The sequence below is a fragment of the Coturnix japonica genome, chromosome 37 (genome assembly GCF_054131305.1).
Source record: "Coturnix japonica strain WE chromosome 37, WE-NBRP24, whole genome shotgun sequence".
NCBI lineage: Eukaryota > Metazoa > Chordata > Aves > Galliformes > Phasianidae > Coturnix > Coturnix japonica.
In genome coordinates, this window is record NC_140699.1 from 2560437 (window position 1) to 2587305 (window position 26869).

The following is a 26869-nucleotide window of genomic DNA, read 5'->3' on the forward strand; positions in this document are numbered from 1 at the left end:
CTAATCAGGAAAACACACCTTTAACCTGTTGCTAATGCCCTTAGAAAACAATGATGCTGTTTGGATCTTTGCATAGACATGCTATGGTCTGTATCAAGGGAAAATAAGTTTTTCTCCTGTTCCCAGACACAACTTGGAAGGAAACGTACTTAAATCATCTCTGTCACACGTGTTTCTGTGAAGCAGGAGGGCAAAACATGATACTTTCTAGATTAATACTGCTGTTAGTCAAGGTCGTTGTATCATCCATCAAGAGGCTAATCCTGCTGGGTAGGAAGGTTTGAATTTTCCAAGTCTTTCCAAGTGAAAGGCAAGCAGACCATTAGCATAGTGCCTGGGATATCTCTGTTCACATCAGTTATAGGCAATTAGTGTTTTATTTTCCAACTGAACAAACAATTTCAAATATAATTAGTCAACAGAATGTCTTTCCTGTTCTTTAAATGCAGCCTTAGGGAGTGTTGGTTTCAAGCAGGTTAAAGTTCTTATTAGATCAGCTGGAATGTTGTAACAAGATTTATTTTGGTGCTGTATGGTAGAAAAGAAAAAAATCACTGAGAACAGCTTTTTCTTTGTGACTTTTTAGGAGAGAAAAAAAAGCCTACAGGAAATACTGCTGCCACTTGTTTCAGATAGGACTTTTAGGGACTTGAGATAGAACTTTTAGGGCTGTGAATGTCCTTGCAAGATCTGGGAAACCCATTCCAGAAATTATTTCACTCTCCAAGGAAGTGTTTGTTGATCCCTATTGTGGGCCACACAAATGGGAAGGAATGCCATGTACCCACTGAAATAAAATAATAACACTTTTACATTGGTTGTAAATTGCAGATATAATCATGCGTCCTTTTCCGTTATCTGGAAGCAGTGTGTTCCTTTAAAAGCTTACTAATTTTATTTTAGAAAGGGAACATAAGTATCTGACTCACTCTCTCATTCGTCTGCCGTAGAAAATGCCTTCTCTTCAGTATTCAAGGCATCTAACAATACTTATTCACGTGCCTCTTGTTTCTTTAATAACTAAATAAGCATTTCTGAATAAGTACCATTAAACCAATTAGCACAAACATCTATTGTATTGTTGTCGATAAAGGAATAGCCTGTATTTACTCTTTCTGATTCAACCCTTCCTCAATTAATAAATATCTTCTGAGGAGTCCGTGCTAGTAAATCTCCTTTGACCTCTCTCTTCTGCTGTACCAAGGCCATGTGTAAGCGCTTCCTTGGGAAAGGAGTTTAGTTCTTACTCTATGTAAGCTAAATAAGCATCACTGAGTTTGAGTTACCTCACAGCCTGTGGCTGTTTTCCTGTGCCCACTCCCAGGTTTGGGTGGCATATTGGCTCTGGTTTCTCATCTTCGTTTAGTGTGATGGAAGACCCCAAAGTCATCCATTGGACATGGCTGCTCATACTCTGCTCCCTGCGTGCTTGATGTCACCCACCTGTCTGACTACGTATTGCTCGTCATGCCCAATGAGTTTTATGAGTTTTTACATACATCCAGAAAGCCATCTTTTCCTATTAATGCAATTTATATCAATGTGTATGAAATAATAATATTTTGTATAATTTTGCTCACTTATAGTTACACCTAAGCATTGTTAGTTATTTTTCTGAGTGTATTAATAAGGAAAACATTGGTGTACAGAATAGTTTCCCTCAGTTATCCCAGTGGCAAGGCAATTAGTGCATCTCTGCTGGCCACTGACTTGAATCTTGCATGGTTGTAGTGCTTTTATTCACAAGCTGTCACTGTTATTCTCTAATCTATCTAGTTCACAGGGAAATAAAGTATGCCATCTTTCGGGATTGCGTTGGAAATGGAAATAACGAATAAAAGATATTTAGTTTAAAAAAAAAAAAAAAAGTAATGCCTAAACTAAGCTGTAGCCTGATTCTTCAGGGAGAAAATAAAATACCTGCTGACAGCTCTTACCATAGTGACGTTCTTGCTTCTGTCAAAATATCAGACGCCCCATCATTTCCATTGGCATTTGCAAGACTCTTTAAAGAGATGCATAGGAAAGCAGAATGTTTTGATGGGTGAATTTTTCAGTTGGAATCCCTTTCTGTAGCCACTGTTTCAATTGAAAAGAATTTTTTTTCTGTCTGCATGCACTCAGTTTGATTAGAGAAGGTTTGGGAGCAAGTGAAGTTGAAGGGCAGATAAGATATTAAAATTCAGCAAAGTGTAAGTTTTTCCACCTGTTGTGCAACTGGACAGTGAGAACTTCTGCTATTATTAGAGAAAAAGAGATATTTATAGTGCAGATGAACTGTGGGACCTGGGATGCGCTGCTCATCACTTGGGTATCTGTGTGTTATTTACAAGCGAGTGAAATTCCTCCTTTACAGAGGTGTAAGGCAGAGTGAAGGACATAGCAATGTCCACTTTGAGATAAAGATAATTGCTCAGCATTCAAGACCTCCTCCTTTCAGGTTCTGGTGCTTCTAAAGAAATATTAGTCTTATCTCCCTAGGATGTGTGTGCTTATTTCTGACGCTTGTGGAGAGCGGCCCACACTATCTGTGTTGTGGTTAATCTCATCTGATTAATAGAGGAGAAGTCAAACATCTGATGTAATTGGGACTGAGGCACTGAGCACAGGTGTGTGAGCTGTCATTGAAATAGGAAGATGGATGCCTATGGAGAAATAAGCCTTTAATGTGTCATTTAGTACTGCAGTGTTTTCTTGTCTGCTTAGCTTTTCTAGATATGGGGCAACCACAATCCTTCTAGTTACAAGAAAACAGCATCCTGTGATTTCGTAGCAAAGTGGTTGTTTGTGACTTTCTTTCCTTGGAGTATAGATTCCTTTACTGAGTTGGAAGAAGGCTCCCCTTCTTTTTTCCAGACATATTGCCTAAATAGGAGGGATGGTTATATATATATACTGTGCCAACAACTAACTGGTACTGGGGCAGGGTACACACTTGATAGCTGGACGTCCATGCTTAGTACCTGGTGCTGACAGAAAGGATGACAGACTCAAATACAGTGTATTAAGTAGTAATCTGCCTAACTTCATCTACTCTTTGTCAATAATAAACCCCATAGGACACCAATTTTTTTTTTGTCCGTGTCCACACACATGGCAGAGAGAGGATGAAACTATGGAGAAATAGGAGCAAAAGAGGCAAAAATGAGAAAGTAATTCCCTGTCCAATTACCCTTATCCACACCGCTGTTGTTTGCAGTCACTTTGTCTGGCTGTGTCGTGCTGATTGGCAAAGAGCTGCAGACAGGGTAAGAACAAGTCCATTGCAAATAGGTCTGCATGACTCCAATTCATTGGAAATTTTCATTTAATACTTACTAAGTATTAAACTTTCTTTGCTTCTTACTTCCTTGATGAGATGGACTGGAACATAAATGCAGTCAGCTCTGTGTTTATTGTAATGTGGCTTTTAAAGGAAATAACAGATCATGGGTAATTATATCCCTCCTTCCTCATCTCTGTTCTTCAGAAGCGATTTAGGCTGCCTCATTATAAGCCCTGTTTTCTTTACTCTGAGAGCTTCCTTAGGAGCTTTGCTTTCTGTTTGGCACCTCTGCAGTGTGGAAGTCACCTTTTTACTTCATGGATTTTTTTGTGTGTGTGTTTTTAACAAGAAAGGTCAATAGGGCTGGTATTTTAGAATGCATAGTCTTAGGTAATGAGTTTGGGAGACTCCTCTGTGCTTTTGAAAAAGGAAAACCATTTTAACGCTTTCCTTCACATTGCTGGCATAGTGCAGTTTTTGACAGCTGCTCCTTTACTGTGATTGCCAGATTTGCCTTTACTGTACTTACCAGATTTGGTGATGTATATTAAAGGCTAAACATTCTGATCTCTCAATCCAGCCGTTGGGAAAACCATTACTTAAAGAATGATGTGATGACAACAACTGCAGTAACAGGACCTGTCATTACATTTAAAGACTAAGAAGGAACCGTTGCTGCAATATCAAATGCATACTTTTGTACCTCACTGGTTCATCAATTGAATATGTGTTCAGTTTATTGTTCAGCTTATTAATGGAAGTAAACAACCCCCTAAACCTTCACACTGCATTATGAGAGGTACTGAGCTCTGGCAAACAACTGGAAAAGATAACCCATTAAACAAGCTGGCCTTAAAACTGCCTATAGCAGGCATGAATCCTGGAGCATACCTGGCAGTCCCAAGTTCCATGTGTTGAACGAATGAAAGAAGCCCAGTTCTTTGCACCTCTGTGGTTCTGTATGGGTGCACTCAAGGTTTGCACCAGGTCTTTTTTGTTTGGAAAGGTGTCTTGTCAGATGAACAAATATCACCATATAATGGATGTGTAGGTGGTGATTATAGGATGAGAAACATCTAACTTGGGTGATAAAGTATGTGCCTCCAGCTGTGAAGTGACTGAGCAGGGAATATTTCAATGACTGAATCCTGAATGCTTTATGTTGGTAGGAACCATCTACTTCCTTGGGAAGAGGAGGAAGAAGAGTTCTTAGAGCCCCAAGAGTGAATCCCTGTTGTTTTTGTTAGCTTGGTATGACAAAAGGAATTCAGTGGTGTTTAATATAGGTGGGATTAATTATTTACTAAGGCTGGATCTATTTGGTTTTAATGTGGATGCGCTTATGTGGATTAACCAATAACTATAAAGACCAGGAAAGCAGGAATAGCACAAACCAGGTCTTCCTTGATGTACTTTTATTTTATTTTTAAGCTAAAGCACATCAAAAGATTTATGTCTGACAGAGTGAATTTTTGTGTGTTAGTGCACCATCCTGTCCTGTTGTTGGAAAAAGAAGAGACTGTAAATGTAAGTGTATTGCATATTCACTTTGCAATTCTTCTTAACTGTTCCCTGAGTGGCTTGTCGTTTGAGCAATCATAAATGATCCATGATCACATTTGCCACTGCTCCTTCCAACAAATGAAGCAATAGCAGTGTACCCTGTAAATCCCGCAATACAGATGATCTTAGAGTGGAGGTAATGAGAAGATATTTTTCCAAGTATGAACCGTATTGCTGCTTCTTTTTTTTAATCAGCATATACATCTGTATCTTGTCTAGCCGTGATTGTGTTCAACTGTTGAGTTCAAACATCACTTAATCAAGATTCTCAGTCCTTTATTGACATGACTTGTTAAGTTTGCTTTGAAATAGGCTTTGTATAGGAGAGTTGTGGTGTCTGTTTAAGTGCTTGGTTGAGTCACTGCATTTACCTTTTGTGTTAAATTACTCTATGGGTAGTTCTACTAATAATTTGTAGCAACATCCTGAAAGAAATACAAGGAACTCAGGTCTGCCAACTAATTCCTGCTCACATGCAGCTGCTAGGCATTTTTTCTTGTTTACATACAAGATAATAGTGCCTTAAGATTTATTTCATAACGGCTTCTGAGATGCATATGCTGTTATTATCTACATAAATTTCTTTCAGTGAGAGATCTCTTATACAAACAACTAATTTTAATGTCCAGGCACTTTCAACTGAGCAATGAAGAATGAAGTAATTCCTTTTAGCTGATATCACATTAGGACATCTTTCTTACTTTCTTAATTCCAGTGATTTGAAAACAAGATAGGCTGCCCAGAGGCAAATGAGCTGGTAGTGCTGCTGCTCTTCTACCTGAGCTCTATTGCAGGAGCTCATTGTCCTGCAGAGGTAATAGGTAGGTAGATTTTCATCGTTGTGTCTTTGAAGTATGGTTAATATGAATCATTAGGATCATCATAAATCTGTGCTGTGATTTCTGAAGAAAGGAATTGGGTGCAAGGCAGTGGTAAATTAACCTAGCCGAGTAATTAATTGTATCAGATGGAAATTTCAAATTCTCCACTTTCGTATACCTGTCCTCCTTTCATGTGGTTAACTGAGGTCTCCCGAAGGATTACACTGATTGAAGAGCCAGATAACTGCTGTTACCAGAAGTGTGAAGGAGGCATTGAACTCAATGAATCAAATAAATGAAGGGATTTGTAAGGCACAATTCAAGTAAAAAGCACTTCAAAGATACTTGAAAAGGCCACATGGGTCAAGTTAGCTAATTGTGGATCTTAACCTATGCGCTACATTCTGGCCCAGATTTGTGCATACCTGTGGGGGTGGGCCATGGGAACAATGCGTGTGCTGCTTTCTTCATGGTCTGTTACGTTGCCTGCTGTCTTTATAAAATTAAAGCTTACTGAAAGCTTTTGCATACCATACACTGGTAAGGCTTGTCTTGTTGAGATTATTTTTCCCTTGTGTTAGCTAATATAAGATTTCTGTTTTTATTTTTATAACCTGAATGCTTTCAAGGAGCTGCAGGTCTTCTCTGTGTTTTTGCAAATTCCTTTTAGGAAGTACTGAGGTAGATCTGTCCAGTTACCCCTACAGCTCTCAAAATGCAGAGTGCTGGATTTCCTGGGGAAGGAGTTGCAATTTTCCATACTGGTGTGGCAGAATACGAGGCTGTCATGGCAGCTAATTAGATGGGAGAGGCAGTGCTGCTTTTTTCCCCTCATGCTCTTCCATGTTATGGTAATCTCTTATAAAGAAGCACCTTAAACTGTAGTGGTTAAATTTAATAACTGTCTGTAAAAGTCATTTAGCTGTAGAAATCCTTTGCTATGGAGCAGAGCTTATTTACAGCTTCCTGTGTGCTCGTTCCCTTTATAAAACAGTGGGCAATGTTCTGTTGTAAGTACACCTTTGTTTAGGAGAAGGTATGAAATATCAGGACTGTGATTTCCATGAGATAACAAGATTGTCTAAATATTAAGCAATGAATTGTGAGGACTAGAATCCAGAATTGGTACCACAGGCAGTTAAGAGTTGTAAGTGAAAATTGCGTTGGTTGTGTAATGGATTGGCAGCTAACACAGTACTTGAAATTCATTTGGCATTTACATGCACGGTAAATTCCAAACGAGCTCCTAAGAACCCTATAAAAAGAAAGAAATGCATGTGTGGACTGCTAGTCCCTCCCTGTAATCCTCATAGTATCAGGTTATCATCTGTGCATCATCGGGAGTTTTTTAATGCATGTGCAGAGATGAGTTACATTCCCAGTTATAATACATTTCCAACACCATCAGAGGAAGTAGACTGTTGTTATCTTCTCATCTGATGCTTGCACTTTCCACATGAATTTATCTCAGTTTTTCTGCCCTGCTGCTTTTATGCAGTGAATATTGGTAGATCCCAAGAAAATACAGCCACGAATTTTATTACCAATGAAGTGATTGCCCAGCAGATCGCATTCACACTGGCAGCTTGTGACAGATGTATATATAATGGTCCTAAATCATTGCATGGATTCACTGCGTTCTGTGTTTTACTTGAATAAGTTTCAATAACAGTTATCCAAATAAATTAAAATGCCGCTGTCAAGATCACCAGCAGGAGCTGAAGGCATGGACAAAACATATTAAATATCCAATTCCTTGTGGAAAACCTGTGAAATAAATTTTGCTGAATCTGAAAGCGGCAGATTCATCTCCGCTGTTCGTTTTTCTTCTCTCACTTTTATTAATCAAGTCAACTTGTAATTGAGCTTATTCCAGAAGGTTGCTTACAGTTCTGGGTCTGGTTCTGTATCTGTTCCATCAGTCCTGGTTTACTTTTTTTTCTGAATTATAACTAATTTTCCTGGAAGTTATATACTATGATACTTTATCTAGGGTTTCCAATACCTACAAATGAACATAGCTTCTCAGAAACTCCAGATAGATTTGACTGCCACAGTTATTTCCTTTTATAAAATTATTGCCTAGTTCTTAGAATTGGGGTTTTATGTGATCTTAAAACTAAAAATCTACTGACAACTCTATTTTAGACTCTCGTATTTTATCTTAGTGCCCCAGAGATGCCAGTTCTGGATGTTGTCAGTGCGTGCCTAGTGGTTTGAGTAGCTCCCCATCCACTTCCTTTGTCTCCAGTCACTTCTTATCCAGTTGGCAATGGCTTATTTTGACTCCAAGCTGCTGGCTCTGCTTCTCCCTGTGCTTGCTGGGGAGCTGAGCCAGACCCTCAGGGGCCGGCTTCACTCCACTGCCTTGCTTGCAACCACTGTCTCCAAGTAGCATCCTTTCCACCCTTTCCTGTCAAACTCTCTTATAATCTCCTATTTCCCAGCACCCCAGGACTTACTCATTAATTCATGCTGGAGCAAAAAGTAAAGGAAGCTGTGCAATGGCTTCTTTTCTCTTGACCTCACTTTCAACACTTGGTCATCACAGTTTCTGACAACCAGCGGGGTGCTCAACATTTATCTGTACTCACATTCATAGATCTGTTGGTGTTGAAACATTTCTAGAAAGCATCAACTCTTTCTACGTAGCTGACAGTGGTTTTCGTATCTCTCCAGGCACATTATAGCCACCTGTTCAACAGACTAAGTTCATCAAATCATTTTTAATCATGTTTGTTGGGCTGTGGAGCTGTGCCAGGGTCCTACTAAGCAACAAATGGGTTCAGAGCAGGCACAGCACAGATACTGCTAGAAAATAGTTCCCTCTGGTGCTTATCTTCTTACCAGCTTGCCTATGAAGGGTAAGAATTTATCAATATTTCAGATTACTCGGGGACAAAAGAGCAGGAACTTGGCTTATTTACCTCACAGTGGTAACTCCATTTATTTTGCATTTGTACCAGAGTAAACTAGGGAAGAATTAGGCACAGAGCCAAGTCATCTTTGTGTTTCTTAAATAATCAGCCAATTCTGCAAGGAGTTATGCTGATGAATATTTAACGAGTGAGAGGATCAGATGCTATTCGTTAAAGCCAAATATTATACCATAATCCATATCTTCCTGTTCTCAACCAGGAGATGTTTTTAGGGGTATGCTTTGAAAAGAACTCTGAGGAATGCAATCTAACCGGTGCTTACAAAGCAGTAGATTTTGCTGTGCAAGTACTTTGGGTAAGATTTGACCTGTAGTGTTTTACTCTAGCTCCTCTAGGGTGCATGATTATCTGCAGCAATTCACTTGTGATTAGACACTAGTCTAAGAAATAGAGGGTTTTCTATTGCACTGGAGGGAGATCTCATCAGGTATTACCCGCAGTTTGTTTGGACACTAGGTTTCTGCTTGTGCAGATAGAAAGTAGGAAACTGAACTTTTAACTCAGTATAATCAGGTCTTATCCATTCATATAATAACAGGACAGTTCTAAATGTTTTCTGTTGCTGCTCTTTGTTACAGTACCTGTGTTTCAGTGGCATAGTGCAATGCTGCTTCATGTTGAGAGGCATTAAGAATCTGAGAGTTTCAGCAGGTACATGGCAGGTATTACTGACAGTAATAAAAGTGAATTTTGACCCAGTGCCTCATAATTACATAATGAGAAAATTGCTGACTTTTTTAGCACAGATGTTCATGATTATGTAAATGACAGCTTATGGAGGACTTGTCTGCTTAAAGTTCTCCATTGATCTGCATCAGCAGGAGTTCCACACGTACAAAGTAATGGGCAAAAAGAAACCCCTTATGTACCCTAACTCAATTTTATGTACGTACCAAAGGCTGAAATAATCAACATATGGCCTTTGCTGTGTTGCTTCAATGTGAATGACAGCTTGAGAGTTCACAGCCTACCTTTCTAAATTCTGTGGCTTTTTTAATGAAACCTGTTTTTCCATCAGTGACTCAAATGGATCTAAATTAATGACTTCTCCACTGAGTTAAGAAGTACAGACCTTGTACAAAGTGATAAACGTCCCTTACTGAGGAAAACATATTTTTTTCCAGTCATCATTTTCATCTAAGCTAGGCATAACACTTTTTCATACTGAATAGTATGTTGGTCATTTTGCATTTTAGTTGCTGATTCTTCACATTCACAGGATGACACATTGTTCAGGCTGCTGCTAATTACGTATTAGCTATTAAGGTAATTGGCAGCTCTCAATTTAGCTGTTGTGATTACAAAGTACTTGGTAACAGGATGATGGTGCGAAAAGGTTCCAGCCAGTCTTCCTGCTGGGAGTCAGTGCTGCTCCTGTTCTCCTGTCTGTGTGTACAGGTATGAGCCTGGTGTAGAGTTTCATCTGTGCAGTGCTTATCACCATAACACAGATAGTATGGCAGTGCAAACGTGTGCAGGTGTGTAGTCATGTATACATGTGTAATCCACTCCTCTCTGTCAGCAGTGGTCTCAAATCACACTTTGGAATAATGTAGTGTTTAATCAGATCTTGTTTCGGCCAGAAGGCATGTGTGAACTGCTCTTTCTTGATGATTCTTGACCTGTTTGATGGCCATGCTTAGGGAGTGTTGCTATTAGAAGCTGACAGATTGTATATCAAAGCTTGTGTACCACAGCACATCATCTTGAAAGGATGAGTCGCTGTGACCTGAATCCTTTGAAGTGTTTTTGAGATTGTAGTTTTTGGTTGTTGTGGGTTTTTGTTTGTTTTCAAAGCTGTCTTTGCATGTCTTAACAGATTTTCCCTTCTGTTTTTAGACTTCGCTGAATGTTTGTCTGTAGGGAACTAAACTATTTGGGAAGCACTCAGCTCATTACATCAGTACATTCAGGTAGATTCTGAACCTACTCAGGATTGCCCAGGTTCAATTTGCATGGGTAGATGGAGTAATAATGTACTTTAAGCAGAAAACTCTGGACAGAAAAGTGTCCTTCAGTGAACAAACTACTAATAATCTGATGAGTCTTATATGCAGATGGTTCTCAGACACCTGCAGATTCTGTTTAGGTAAGATTTGTAGCAAAGTGAATATTCCATCCATTAGTTCCTCCATAAATCATTTTAGTCTATCATTTTATATCATTGGAACACACACTTTTATAATGGAGATTTTATTTGGAGGAAGTTGATTTGAGGTCATGCAGGAAGTGTGTGAAACTTGATGCGACGTGAATGAGAAATAGCATCTTCTCAAGAAGGACAGGGTTCTGTTGCATAAGCTCAAGTACAAGATCTTGTCTGTGGAGGACACAAGTTGTCTTAATACTAATTTTGCATTGACTTCTAGATACAGTACACTACATCAAAACCTGCTTTAGCTCTTCTACAGTTACAGTCTGTATTCCAGGAGCCATGACCAAATAAGCTTCCAGGTTTGTCTGGTTATAGGAGATCTTGTTTCAAACTAACTCCCTCAGTGACAACAGGACAAGCAGTGAACATGTACTTACTGAAAGAGTTTATTAACTAATTACAGACATCCTTGGGAATACTGGGAGACTGCTTGACAAAAAGCCAAAGCACACCCAAACCAGTAAAATGGCAGCACCTTTTTTGGGATCTTGGATTTCTGCTGGTCTTCAAGTCTAAAGGAAATATCCTACCAGCCTTCGCTTAGTTGGACTATTAGATTTATTGATGTGGTCTGGCCTCTTGGTTAGGGAGCTGCACTCTGTGTTTGGGACATTTTCTCCATTGTGCTGCAGCTGAGGAAATTACCAGCTCTTACTTCTCATCCCCTGTAATTTCTCTGCGATTGGCTGCTCACTCAGTTGGTAGCTCTAAGAATAGTTGGGTAGAAATGTCATTCATTGTTCACCACTGTAGATTGCTGTCTTAGACCTTCAATCTCTTTTCTTTAATGGCTACAAAATAGATTCTTTCATACACAAAAGAGATTTTGAAATGCCTCTTTTATACTTTTTCAGGGGGAAGTTTATGATACAGGGTGAGACTTTTTAAATAAAATGGGGATTTATCAGGCCTGAAAATCCCGGTGTCAACAGGCGCAGTTTCCCAAGTGCAGTGCTCTATTAGAGCTGTACACCTATGATAGGTTTCAGTGTTCATGGGTCCCCATGCCACAAACCAAGCCCTTCTGCAAGAAATTCTTTGTTTTATTCACATGATTAACGTAAGTAGCAGATACATAGAAAACAAATTGAGTGCAGTTTGTATCATCTCTGAAATAACGTGGCTTTTAGGGCTGTACGGATATTGTCAGGCACTTTTTGGACTGTAACATTTCAGCAAGGAGAAGGTCTTGGTCTGAAGCCCCATTTAACTTACATTAAGATTACTTGGACTAGACAGTGAAAGTGGTTTTTTGAAGAATTCCTTATCTTGTTGGAGTGTATTTGGGGTTAATAGGACCGACTCTCAGGTATTCTGTTAGGTACATTCAGAAGTAGAAAGTTTGTTCTTCATGGAAATAAAAACAACAACACCACACATTGGAAATCATAAGTACTAATACAAATAACCAGTTTGGGGAATATTTCTTGGTGTAATAGGCAGATTTCTTTCTTTCTGGCTGGTATGAAGTATGTACAAGAGTCTGGCATATAAGCTAAGGGTGGAAAGAGATCCCTTTATGATCTGGATGTCAAAATGGAGCTTCATGGTGTGCTATTAGGACACACTTGGACTTTTTTACACTTTGCATGAGTATCTTTCACATACTTTTCAGAGGTGGCTGATGGTAAAGGGCAGTGGGATGTTTTAATTCCCCAATTTGCCTTAAACGAAATGAAAAAACCCTGCCTGAGGCTTTTCCTGCAAACCTAGCAGGTTGCTATGGATTAAACTACTTAATCAATCTGGACAAACTGTTCCATGCTGCTCATAGTAGTCAATACCACCAGTCACTTGCCATTTCAGCAGCTTAGAGACAGACAATCCTTCATTCTGCAGACAGAGATGTGCCAGAAAGCCAAAGTTGCTAAATAGCCTCTCTAGAAGAACCTATAAAATCTTGTTGTCTCCATCCTTTCCCATCATCATAAGCTAGTAGCATAGCAACTGATGAAGCTGCTTGAACTTGAGTTGACCTGAAATTACATGTTTCACGGTTTATGTGTTTACTACTACTACTGCCTTTCTACTTTTTTGTGCTTGTTGAATTTACATTTGCAGTCCCTGTGGGAGATTAGCAGCTTGTTCATGCAGAAAGCTGAAATAGATTTAATAACACATGATATATGAGCTTAAGTAGCGCCCAGAGTTAGAAGCATGAGATAGAGCTAAAGCTGGCCCTGACTACTGGCTGTTGAGAATTCCTTGTTTTTGAATGGGATGTGGATGCAGTTTTCAGTATCTTTGTACAGAGTAGTTGCAGCCATAAGAAAGGAGACTTCATCTGTCTTGGATATGAAAGTTACCTTGAACATTGTCTGAAATTGTCCATTTCTCTCCATTGACTATAGAGGGAACTTGAGATGATTAGTACAAGCTTGAATATATAGAAGCTACACATTAAATTTTAGAGTATTGCCATCAGTTCATGGATATGTAAGTTCTTAACACATAGGAGTGTGTTGTGTTGAGTCTCTCGTGAAAGATGTCCGTAACAAGAATGGTATTCCATAATAGTGTCATTCCATAAGCAACAAGGAGCATGATGCTGTTTCTCTTGTCATGATGTCATTGTGTAGCTATTCTGTGGTTGAGAAGATCACACAAACATTAAAAATGAGTTAAATGGCCATTACTCGCAACCCTGGGGAGCTTGATGCTCGCATAGATTAGCTGGAGACTGCCTGTGCACTCCTATCTGTGTAAAGAAAGGTTGCCTTCTAGCACTCTGAGAGCACAATACTTATGAGTGTGTCTTGCTACAGTAGTGGAGGTTTTTGATTCTTTTGATACAGTTGTGTCTCGTCAATACTGAGCCATTAGGGAGCCTTGGGAGAGTCTACAATCACCTTCTTTTTTCCCTCTTTTACACTACAAATGATGACTCAAAGAGAAGCATTCAGTTCTAATCTATGTGGGTTCTTGTAATAAGCTTTACAATTAGAGCAGTCTTCCATCTAATTCACTTAATTTACGCTGGGAAATGAGATACTGTTCAACTAATCCGATGCTATTTTCTTCTTTATTAGAGAATGAAAGCATCCTTGGAGGCTCTGGTGGGATTCAGATTAAGCTTCTGAGAGACAAACAGTATGAAAGGCTAATGAAATAGCATGCTATGGTAATTCCCAATCAGTATCCGTGCCCCACTCCTTTAACCTATAACAGAATTAGGAGAAGAGTTGGTAGGGGGTGATGGACTGTACCAACTCTTTCTGGTCTCAGGGTAAGTTCATAAATCTCTGTTTAATAGGATGACACTGATAAACTTTGTTAAGTAGGGTTTGTTCCACCTGTCTTATCTGGTGACTGCAGTGCTTTCAAAAAGGTTTCAAGAAGTTTTCTGAATTATCTTACCTCTTAACAAACTTCATTGCATTCCCCTCTTTAAACCCAGGCAGCTCTGTTGCTTAATTTAGAACAGACATATTCAAATCACTGAGGAGTATTTCCACTGCTTTTTAAGGGGGAAATGTATAGAGAGTGTGTTCCTCATTCTCATCAGGCTGCAAGTTCTTTAGAACAAAAGTACTACACCTACCCTGCTGTGAGATGTAAAGGATATAATTCCATACGTTTTGACTATTAGCTCTTTGGGAGTGTCAGAAGATGAGCATCTTGTCAAATATTGGTTATCTTGCTCCAATAGCTTCTTTTTTCTTTCTGTGATTACAGTTACTATCCCCAGAGATCTGCTCTGCTCTTGTTTTATTGCCATTGCGTTGAGTTTTTTGACCACTTTGTTTAGTTCTTTGACACCATTCTGGATCGCATATGTTTTCTCCCCTGCTTCTTCTACATATGGGCTTTGTTTTACTGCTTTTTATTCTCTGTATGATCTCCTGTACTTGTGCCTTTTCAGCTCTCACTTCTGTCCTTCTCAGCCAGATCGCTGTGATTGCCTTGCTGTCAACTTGCAATTCCATTTCTACACAAAACCTCCCACTTTCCACCTTTCCCACTGTAAATACCAACAACCTTTTGTTTCTTATGCTTTTGGAAACTAAAGCATTTCCTAGCTTAATCTGTCACATAGATCTGCACTGTATCTGCTCCTTCTGCTTCCCCATGACATTGATGCCAGTACTTTTGACCGAGTCTTCTACAACTTCAGTTTTTGGGAAGGAATTCCTGCCTCATGACGTGGTGGACATTGGCTAATATTTGTAGGTGACCTTTTTGTTGTAAGACAGGAGACAGTTGATCAAATCATGATGTTGTGTCCAGTCCCTTGCAGGCAGAGATATTAGCCGTGAAAGCAAAAGTGAGAAGCAGATGACATGCTATGACGTGTGGTCTGTATCATACCGTACTGAAGCTACTTACTGTGTGCTAGTAAATTCTGCATTGGAAGGAGTATCACATGGAAAGGACTGACATTAATTTGCTAATGCATTAAACAATATGGCAGCATCTAATTGCATCTCCCCAGTTACTACTCCAGTGTCCTGGATCTTTAGCTAAGTACCAGCCTGCCAAGTTCCCATTCTTTCTGTAAGTCTTTGATTGTTACGCACATAAAAATCTTCTGATTGTTCCCAGGAATGGCTGCAGTGTTGATCTCAAGAGGGCCAACGAGACACCTGCACACCCGCTGGGCCTCTGCATGCAGTGCAGGAGTGCTTGTGAAGGATGAGAAGTGAAATGTTTGTAAGGGTGGTGATTGCAGGTTGGGACTGCTGTGTTGGGATACAAATGGGATAACGGGATACAAAACCAGCTTCTCGCAAGAAAGGCTTTTGCATCCTTAGGATGTATGAATCTTTGTTCTGTAGACTGTAGAAACCCGGCATTGTCTTCTCTCTCTTCCGTGGATTTTTGCTTTAATTAAATATTCAGAATTATTGATTTTAGAGCTGGTTCTGGGCACTTTTCTTTGAGAGTAGGCAGACTGGTGCAATTTACCCATGCAGGTGAATTAATGAATCACTTTATTAACGCCACTGGCACATTTCTTCCAACACAGTTGACATATGCCATTGCTGTCAGCCTATTGCATTACCGAGAGACTGATTTGAATGTCTCTCTTATAGACAAAAGAGCTATTAGTACCGTGTCTGTCAGTGCAGTGAAATGGTCTCATGCTAAATTTCGTCAAATCCTCATGCTGTTTCTTTGTGCAGTTAATGGAACTGGAAGTTCAGACAGTCACTGGAAAGCAAAATTCAATGGCTGCATTTATAACAGTAACGTGCTCTTAATAAGCAATATAAATACCATGATTCAGAGCTTAAAATGCTCATTACAGGGGTGTAAAAGTAGAAGGAGTCACACAGATGCTGTTCAGACATTTACATGACTGGCTCGAAGCTGTCATTACAAACAAGGTGTGCAACACAGCTGTGCTAAGGTGACAGATTTATCTTCAAGGACAGAGGTACGAAAAATCCCAACAGTGGCACTTCAATGTGTTGCCACTTCATTTCTTAAAACAGCTGGGTTTGCATTCTTAAATGTAAATTTAATTATGTACATTCTCAGTAGCCACTGTTTGTGGCTGTTGTGCCAAAAAACACACAATTATGTTCTGTTCTGCAGTTTTTGTTTTATTAGAAGAAAAAGGGTTCTAAGAAGCTTGACATTTGCCTTCTGGCCTCATCTTTACCCGTTTCACCTGCTCAGTGAGGATGCCGTGAGAAAATTGTGGTTACAGTTCCTATTAGTAGGGGAATAAGCAATATCAGGTTTGGAAACACAAATCCTGCTTGTCCAGCAAATAGCAGCTCCCCATCCTCAGCTCTTTAACCGCCAAAGAATGAAAAGCACTGTGTGTCTTTGAGCTTGTAGTTGGAGCCTGTGCTCTTGGCTGTGTGCATGTGGGTCTGGGCAGGCTGCAGCTGTCTTGCTGCTCTTTGGGATTTCTGGCTACAGACAGGACATGTACTACTGATGTTACAGGATATCAAGCACTGTGACAGGTATAGACTGGATGGCTCAGGCAGCCTTGTAACAATAGGGGTTCTTTTTTATCTTAAATCATCTCTTGGCCAACATGAAAATGCAGGGTTGATTTTTTTCTAATGCCTTTCTCTTATGAATTGTATCACAGTAGACAGTGAAAACAGTTCTGATGTTTCAGTATTCAATCGGCTATTGACATTTCTAAGCTGAGTTCTTGCATTTGGTGCATTTTTAAGTTCAGGTGGAGACTCTGGTCAGCTGGAGGTTTGTCCTGTGAAACTACTTGGGATGATACAGATACTGGGAGACTCTTTTAGGGAGCTTGGGAAGTCCTTACGTAGTACTATGTGCTGTAGAAAATCAACATGTAACTCTTCTGTTCTTATGCTTTGCTAGAAGTAGACTTGGAACTGGTTTTTGAGTGTGACAGACCTTTGGGCTGATCAGGTTGAGCTGATGTTGTGTTCCCATGTGTATGGCTGTCTATGGAAGCAGGGCAAGAAAAAGTATCCAGTATTAACTAACTCTCTGTAAAGCCATCAGCTACTTTCCCTTTTGTTTTACTCTCAGATCAGTCTCTTCTATCCCTGTTTAAAAAGCAGCAACATTCCATGGCTTCAGTTTTGCCAATTAATTTTCTTGAATCTTTTGTAATTGATGTAAGCTGTTCACATAATTCCCTTCTGTCATGAGATACTTGCATGAAGTCTCAAAACACCAAAAAGCAAAAAACAGCCATCTAATTGCAACAGCAACCCCAAAAAATAACATCAGCAGCGTGCCAATTTGGCATAGAACGTTTTTTACTTTATTATAGAAATCAGAAGCTCTGATTTAGAGCAAAGCAACAAACAAAAAAACCCCTCAACATTCTCCTGTTTTCACGTCTCAATTTGAGACAGCTTCTTTGGCAGTTCCTTTCTGGTGCCTGGGAGAACAATGGAGGTTTTCTAAAGGTCTCTTGGTAGAGTTTGCCCTTTTCCTCTGGACAGATCAGGGATGTCATGGTGATGGAACTTCAGCCTTCTTTCACAAGGATTGATATAGCAAGATCTCAGCTGTGCTCCTTTCCAGCTTCGTGCTCAGGTCTTTTTCTTAGTGAGGGGATTATTGCTTTCCATCTGGGATTGCAGTGGTTTAGAATAGGCAATAAGCAAGGGCTTGTTCAGGAATCGCCTCTCTTTTTTCTTAAAGATGATACAAACTTTCAGACAGAATTAATGCAAGTGACATTCACTGCAACATTTAAATAGCTCATTGGTTGTCCTAGTGGGTATTACCTCTTCTATGATTATCTCCATATGGAATATAATCAACAGTTTCTGTTTGTATTTATTAATGGATAATAAAATTAATGGCTTTAGCTCTGTTCCAGTTAGGCTGAGTGTGTTTCTTGCAACTGTATTTTCAAACATTTTTTGCCGTGTCTGCTTCCTCCTATGCTTCTGCCAAAAGGGAGTTTTTCCCTCAGTTCTATTTGGCTTTTGAACAGGCTGCTTAGTTTTCAGCAATCTCATCTTGCTTTTTCACACAGGGGTTTTAGATGTGAGAGGTAAGTTGGGCTGAAGTTGGCAAAAAAGAGTTCAGAAAAAGCACTCTGTGAAATAATCTTAATGTACCTCTGGGTGCATTTCCGAGATGAAAGTCATTGCTGATTGGGGAGTATTTGTCACACTGCTGGGAGAACAACTACATGCCTTTTACTTGAATGATAGTCAATCTAGTACATTTTACAGTTGCTTACACATTGGTCATCTACTGATCTACTACTTAAAGGATTACCCAGCACCTCCTATGAAGATAACTGTAGTTTCTTTCACTGCAGCAATCAAAATCTGTAACATTTCATGTTTTCATTGGGAGCTCCATTAAAAGCTCCAGAACTGTTTAGACCTCTACCAAGGACTGATGGACCAGCTGCTTCCTGCCACGTTTCTAACAGACTTGTTGATTTTTTCCAACATAACATTTTCTTACATCATCTTTATGGGAGAGAAAAAAAGTAGCGTGTTGAAGGTGTCTCCAGCAAATAATTTGTCTTCTATAATACCGTTTTCCTTCGCGATTGATCTCAACGGACAGAGCTTAGCAGTCTTCTATTGACTTTCTCCATCTTTTGGTCCACTTTACAGTGTTTTACCACTGAACTATACAGATAACTGGAAAACTAAGTATAGAACATAAACTCTGTTCTCATTTCAAGCTTTTTCACCCATGCTGCATCCAGTGCTTTGTCACGGAGCACTCGGTTCATCCTCTTTTCTCTCCCTCATTTTGGAGCCTTTTGAGCTCAATTAAAGCAATTGCTTAGAATTGTCAGGTAGAGAAGTATTCCAGTAGAAGGGTAGAGATACCCAGAAGCGGTTGTCCAAGAGTAAAATGGGTGCTGTATGTGAAGTATTTCTCTTCTTATGGAGGGCAGAAGAGTACACCCTGAATTCCATCACTGACTGCATAATTGGAACTACTTTGTGTGCAGGGTAAAATCTGTGCATGTTCAGTAACTATTTGGGGCTTGTACTATGTCTTTTCTTTTCTTGAACCCTCATTTTTGTGTCCATCCTGGGACTGGCATTCAGGCTAGATGCCGTCCCAGTTGCAGCAGCCCAGTTCCAGGTGTGCTCTTCCCTGCAGTGTCTGCAGGAAGAGGGATAAAGGCTGAAAGGGAGCAACATGGTGGACAAAGCTTGCTATATAAAATATGGGCTGGATGGATCAAATGATGATTAAAATACTGCTGATTGCAATTACATGTGTACAGACCCAATCTGTTTCCCTGTTAATCGAGGTTGCAGAAAGGTTTTAATTACAAAAGGAAGCTGTTAGCATGAGGCTGGTCATCTGTAACTGACAAGTGAGTTTAGTTATAATGGCCAAAAAAAAGGTCCTGGTTTATGTTCTAGTTGTGCTAAATAGTGAATAACTAGTTAAGATCACTTGCAATAGTTTGGCAAAGAGTGATATTGAAAAGTAGCTTCCTGTCCAGTTGGTGCCAGTAGGAAAGAGCCCATTATGTGCAGTGAGGTGTTACTGAGTCTTGAAAAATTGCAATTACATCTGCTCATCTTTGCTCCTTCTGTTTGGAAAATGAGAACAACAGTTTCAACTCCTAATATTCCATTATTCTGCAACATCTCTTCCTCTAATGTTATTAGAGAGACAAAAATGAAGGGGTAGATGAAAATGGAAACCCTGTTTTGGCAGAGGTGGAGGGGAGGTGGTTTAGATCTGTCCTGAAGTAGGCAGGGAAGTAATGCTGGATGCCATCTTAATTTAAATTGCTTTGGCAATATTAGTTTCTAAACTTGCTAGACAAGACTTTAATGTCTGGTTAGCAGGACAAACTGTTCTATTAATTAAACTCAGGCCCATAAATCTGTTCTAACTGGCAATCAAATCCCAGAGTAACCTGGATCATGCTGTTGTTGAAGCATCACCAGCTCAGGAGAATGATGCTTAATATTTCATTTGTCTTGTGCTCAGCTGTAATGTGACTTTGCAAGATGTCATTTTTTGCACTGGGAATAAAAATCAGTGAGTCCATCTTTTAATGCTCTTGCACCAAGAAAAAAGCAATAAACAATTTAAGATTTATAATGATGTGATTTTTAATGATAATGTATCAACATGCATTTCTTGAAAACTAATTATTTTATTTTTAGAGAAATAACTTTACTGCATAGCTGATTGTGATTAGATAGCCAGAGGAGGTGAATTAGGTAACGTTTTAGTTGGTACTTTTGTATTTACGCTGGTTTCTGTATATTTGTTTCTCTTCACTCAGCAGATGTTAACCTGCAAAACTTCTCCAGAGGGGAAAGTGCTCTGGTCCTCCATCCCGTGTTGCTCCATCTCCTTTCTTCCCCATTCCCGTGGTTCTGCCCTCTTGCTGTTTTCTGTGCTCAGTGAGGAATCAGCTGTGGGAGTTGCAGAGTAATTCCCATAGGGCTCTAAAATTAATGTCGTGATGTAACATTCATAGGTTTCTTTTTTTCTCAGAGAGAAATGTCCTTTTCGTTGCCTTGTTTTCACAAGAGAATAGGTTTTGTGTCCTCTGGGCTGAAGGCAAACTGCATTAGAGTGTGGCAGAGCAAAAGCTAAATGAAATTAATGAAATTGCTCATAATCTTGCACAGTTCAGCTCGGGTTTTCAAAACCACAAAGCATATGCTATTCATGTGGCTTCCAATACCCAGGTGTTATTTCCAACAGAGGGGGATGATCAGGCAGGCAGGGCTCAGGAGACCATCAGTGGCTTTTGTCACAAGGTGCTGCTGAGATATCAGTGCTTGTCTTTGCTTTTCTATCACAGAGGTTATATTCAGTGGCTGAGTTCCTCGTGATGCTTCTCAGACATCTGGGCACTCTTCCAAGTCTCACACAGACTTTATTTGGGTACTTCTGCTCATGAAATTAAGCAAGTTCACAGTCAATCCTTGGTGCCTTTGATTTTTTTAGCTCTGAGCTATCAAAGCTCTCAGTCAGTTTTAGTGGTGCCTGGAGTGCAGGACCACTGAAAGATCCCCAGTGTTTGTAACTGCAGTACCTTCTCAGACAAATAGCCAGTGCTTTCACTGCAAATCTGTCCTATTTTTCATGTATGTTTGCCTCTATAAAACTTCAGAATGAACAAGTGATTTGAGTTTTCTGCTCTTTGCTAGTTGTGTCATTTTAAGCACTACACAGGTGTGCTCAATCTGTGTTATTTAAGACTTCTTTTCCTCCTCCTATGTTCTATTGACTGCCAGTATGTGTATGCGTAAAGGAGGAAATAAGTACAAACCTTCTGTTCTTTTAAATGTATGACTGTTGTGCTTTATATTTTCAGCAGAAGTTGCTTTGTAAGCACTGTATTTTTTGAAGTGGTGTTTCTGCATTGGTAATGCTACCAGTTGCATTAATACAGCAGTGCAAGGGGCAATAACTTCAAAACAAATATAGTGCCTTTTTATTGTTTTATTTCTGTAAAGCAATAAATACTTTCATAAAAAGAATATTCCAAATGAAAGATTTGGTAAATAACAGGAAAAATTCAATAACTAACAATGGACTGGGGGCAGACTTGCTTTACAGGTACATAGTGGAAGGCCTCAGGCCTCTCATGATTTCTTTTTGTCTACAGAACCCCCAACTCCTATTGCTCCTCCTGAGCTGCTGGCTGTCGGAGCCACCTACCTGTGGATCAAACCCAACGCCAACTCCATCATCGGAGACGGGCCCATCATACTGAAAGAGGTGGAGTATCGGACGACCACTGGGAACTGGGCAGAAACCCACATTGTGGACTCTCCCAATTACAAACTGTGGCATCTGGATCCAGATGTGGAGTATGAGATCAGAGTGCTGCTGACTCGCCCTGGAGAAGGAGGCACGGGACCACCTGGACCACCACTCACAACAAGGACAAAATGTGCAGGTAGTGTTTCTGCTGCTTTCCAGTACTGCATGGATGTTTTGGTTTGCTTACTGATGCATTAACAGACAGGACTTTACCTGTCCTTCTTGTAGATGTGCTTCTTTGGAGATCTGAATGAACTTTATGGATTTTGATATGCTGTAGGCATATTTTGACTTTTTATCCATGGACAAGTGTTTGAGAGTGTTGTTTTTATTCATGCAGTGTGTTTGCTTGCAAGACTTTCTTCCACAGGGTATGTCTGCTTTCTGTTGAAACGGACAAGCAAACGAGAGCTTTTCAACTGATTCTCCAGTAGGCAAATAGATCTTAGGACTTGACTATTATCACATTTTCACCCTGCAAGTTTATAGCAAAATATGTGTTCTTCTTAAGTAGAAGCAGTTCAGTGTTGGCTATTCTGTGCAACAGGGATAAGCGGTAAGCATTGAATTGTTAGAATATATTTCTGTATTCTATTTGATTGTGCTGATTGTTCCTCTACCTTCTGACAAAGAAACCTATTTGAACACTGCACAGTGTCTTCCTTTTTGCTTTTCATATTGGAACAGATCAGTTTTGATCCAAGGTTATGAAAAATCTTTCTAAAGCATTTTGGACTTATCAGTTAAAATTAAAGGATCACATTCTTCATGTTTCAGGTATATTCATCCCATTTTCATAAATGGATCACTAATGGAAATCAAGAATAGTGCTCCTCACTGTCTCTCACAGCATAAGTATCCCTAGCATCATCCTCTTCCTTTGCCAAAGAAGCCTGGCAGGTTGAGAGTGCAGGGCAGAGCTGGGGGCACATCCCTACTGCCTTTGCTTTTTGTGTGGCTTATACAGCAGTGAACATCTGGAGTCTCTTTGAGAAGTTTTGATTGGTAAAAAAAATAGAAAGGAAACTTTAGCATAAGGATTTGGCAGTTGGGTGTTTGCTATATTCAGCACTTATACATTGGCAGAAGACAGATGTTTGGAGGCTTTACTTCAGTGGTATGGATGTTCTGCTGGCCTCTTTGGGAAATGGCATGTGCTGTGCTTCCAGCTGTCCTCATTCACTAGTGTTGTGGTCACGTCGGTGTCAAATTTTCTAACCTTCAGCAGAAATAACCTGGCACAGTGCATCTCCATGTGGAATTATGACATGCTGAGGTTGGGTTTCTTGCAGCTTTGCAGGCCAACTTTCTGCGACAGCCAAACTTGCAAGCCTGTCTGGTAATACTTTCTAGGTAATACAGGATTAAAAAAAAAAGTGGTTAACTTTGTGCATTATGACGGCTTGTACAGGAACCCAAATTGCTCAATTTCTTGCTCTGATTATCAACTGATGTCATAAAGGATGATGTAGATAATCTATTAAAATTGGCTAAGTGGTGCTACTTGCTGTTTTCCGTCCTAGTTTGCTAATGAAAATCTTACTGGAGAAGGTCATTCTGTTAATATATGTTGCAATTTAGAGCTTGTTAAGGCTGATGATGGTGGCATTTATGTTTTGTTTAGGGCACTGGGTGGGGGAACTTGTAGCGATCTTTATGGACTCGAAGGAAGAGACCTCCCTACTGTCTGAAGATGTATGCCTTCTAGAAAGGGCTAACTGAAATGATAGACAAGAAAACATGTGGTATTTCCTGATTTTCATATGTGGTGGCAGGACTACAAAATAACCTATTTCTGGTATAATTATACAAAATTTTCATAGTAAAGGCTTTCAGAAATGTACTGAATGAAGAAAGCAGCGCTACCTCCTTGGTTTTCCTTACAGCACCCAATGAATGACATCAATTGAAAGAGAGTTGTTGTTTTCTAAATAGTTCAGTGATGAGCAGTTCCACTTTTTTTTCAGCCCATTATTTTCTTTTGTCATTGTGTTTTCTTAGCAGGGAGGGAAGTACCAAACTCCCACACATTTGTATGTCATCAGTAAGTGGTGAAATGGTCCTGTTTTATGTTGTTTGTAATGAGTCTTGCTTTAAATAAACAGAAATAATACAAAGTTTTTATTAAACTAGATAATATCTTATTTTTTATAACTTATATATAATATATATAATGTATATAATTTTTTATAATTTCTTTTTTTATCCCACTGGTGGAGCTTTTGCTTTCACACAGGATGGTATTGCAGGACTTCATTTATATTTGATATTTAGAAATGATACTGAGAAGTAAGTCCTACCTTGCTTTCTTCCAGGAAAAAGCCAGATGCAGGGAAAGGGCAAACCCTGCCCTTGCAAATAAATGATTATTTTTGTTTGTAGTTTGTTTCCATAGGCTGTGATAGGTCCTGACTTGGGGTATGAGAAGGTTAAATGGTCTGGCAGTGCATTGGCAGTCACAGGGAAGAGACAAGAGAACAAGAGAAAGACTGTTGGAGGTTAAAACCAGACACAGGGTTGAGGAGCAGTTAGAGGAAAGGATGATATCAAATGTTAGGTTGTTTTCCCCCCAAAAATAATAGGGAAGGGATAATAGGGTCAAAATAATATGTCTGAACACAGCTCCCAGTAATGATCTGTTCAGCTCAGCACCATCTTCTGAGTGAACTGAGCAACCAAAGCATCTGTTCATGGTAAACACTGAGTTTTTACAGTTTCAAAAACATTTTGTATTTACCTTTAAGGTGATAACTCCCCTTAAATGGGAAACGTTACCTGTTGATGTTGGAAAATAACATTTGGGGTTACTTACTTATGTTTCTTGTCTGTTTTTATTGGTAAATGTTGTAAGGGACTTTCTATTCTTACTGCACTAGACAAGGCACAAGGCTCAGTGGCACATGTTCCGTTCGTGTTTGGTTTTTGCTATATTCCCCAAAAAAAAGGCTTGTATAGCACAATGAAATGAGTTGTTCTTCTCTTGATAGCTTCTGTTCCCAAGAGCCACAGAGCCCTGCAGGTGAGCTGCTGAGGATGGCACAATCTTACATCTGTGTTTTGATATGTGGATCCCACAAAGCCTGTGGGACTTGTACCTGTTTGAGCGACTCTGTCCGTGAGCTGCAGCGTTTTGTTGATGATTGAAACTCTGCTTTCATTCCACCTCAATAGCCTTTGGCATGGCAGCTGGAGAGATAAGAATAGACTTAGGAAATATGATATTCCTTTTTCTTGATCCCCAGTTGGTGCTTGGAAACAGTCTGATGGTGTTATTGAAAAATAGGGACTTCATCTTAATGGCTTATGTCCTTTTACGAGAGATGATGACTTTCTCTGTCTAATTGATTCAATAGATAACGCACGTTTCTTGGTTTCTCCTTTTTCCCTCCTCACTTCCTAATTTTTGGGGAGCAGAAGAACAGCATCTATCCTTTAAATAACAGCAAGAAAGGGCGTAGTGTTTCCTGATGACATGCATTTTGTGGCTGTCGACGTGCTGGAGTGGAGCAATTTCCTCATCTGTCAGGTTTTAATTTCTTGTAGCCCATAATAGGTACATTCAGACCTCCTGGACAGTGCAGACATGGTGTCAGTTTGAAGAGCTGAGTTCCATAGGAAGAAGTTGTTTCTGTTTTGTCTTTGTGCTGCTGGTGCCAGGGGTGTCCCAGGCAAAAGGTGTCTCTTGGAGGAGCTGCCAATACCAGGTTAGAGATGCACCAGCTGTGGAAGTGTGGTCAAAGCAAAGTGACACCTTTCAGAGAACAGAGGATTGATTGTATGTAACTAGGAGTTATGGACACTAGAAAGGAACTGAGGAAAATGCCATCAACCAACTGTGTTGTCTGAGCTGTAACAAGGTGATGACTTACAAGGAACAGAAAGAATCTGGGAGCAGGAAGGGGTGTAATTAAATGGTGAAATGAGAAGCAGGATGCTTCACAGTACAGGACTCTTGAAGAGCCAGATTGGAGTATGACAGGTTATGTGGATAGGCTTGAGAAGCCCAGCCAAAGTTCAGGCAGTACATTCAGTGCATTGGGAAATGATAGTGTGCAGAGGAGAAGCTGGGATTTACTGTGGGAGTTCATCAGCATGGCACAGATCTAAGGCTTGCTTCTAGCAGCTCCCGAGCCTAGCAAAGCGTGTCTCCTTTTGCCCTGAATCAGGACACATGTGGTGAGGAAATTTCTTTATCCTGATCCTGCAGGAGATCAGCTTTTGTCCCAAGGCGTGTGGATTGACTACCCTTATCTTAGTCTGCATAAATACTTTCATGAATGTAGAAGCAGTCATGATAGGGTTTTGGTCTGGAGGTTTTTTTCCAGTGGGATTTTGCTCATGATGGATTTAAATTCTAGGGATTTATTTCATTTTATCTGCAAAGGCAGTTTGTTATCCTGAAGTGGTTATTTTTATTTATTAGTCTGAAGTCTATTTATTCATTTCCACATCCCCCTGTTTCTGCTTGGTGCCATTGGTGTTAAATCTAATGACTTTCTACAGTGGTGTTTGAATATAGCACTACAGAATGAATATAGCACCATATTCTGAGTGGGCTGGCTGGCCAGCCTTTCAGAAAGGCATGAGGCTTTCATGGTAAGAGGAGGAGATCTTGCTGGGGATGGGACAGCATCTCTTTCCCAAAGGAACAGAACCTACCTGGCACCTGTTTCCATGCCAGCTGTGTTGGGACGCTCTTGATATTCCTTGTCTCTCAAGTCCCATCTGGGTTTCACCCTGAACTGACAGATCTGAAGAGGCGGAAATGCAGAGGGGGGAGATAATGGCTCGATTCTCCTTTTTAAGCTCACTTAAAGTAGGGAGAGCAACAAAACAAGCGGATATTTGGCGCGCTGATGGCTTCTTTCCGCTTTGCTTTCGCAGCTTCATTTTAGCATCCTCGATTTGAGGGTCTCTTCACCACACGATCCTAAAAGTGCCATTG

At 39.9% G+C, this 26869-nt stretch overlaps 1 protein-coding gene across 4 annotated transcripts in view; it reads left to right on the plus strand.

Annotated features, from left to right (window-relative positions):
* The window catches only part of LOC146754902 (receptor-type tyrosine-protein phosphatase T-like), a 254945-nt gene that overhangs the window by 177774 nt on the left and 50302 nt on the right, over nt 1-26869 (plus strand). For 2 of the 4 annotated variants that reach the window (XM_085526642.1, XM_085526645.1), the window contains one exon: nt 21767-22576. In XM_085526642.1, the coding sequence (XP_085382768.1) occupies nt 21767-22122 (356 nt within the window). In that variant the 3' untranslated portion in view covers nt 22123-22576. Of the gene's footprint in view, nt 1-21766; nt 22577-22701; nt 26360-26869 lie in introns of those variants that run through there. The other 2 variants (XM_085526644.1, XM_085526643.1) reach the window with 2 other exon arrangements.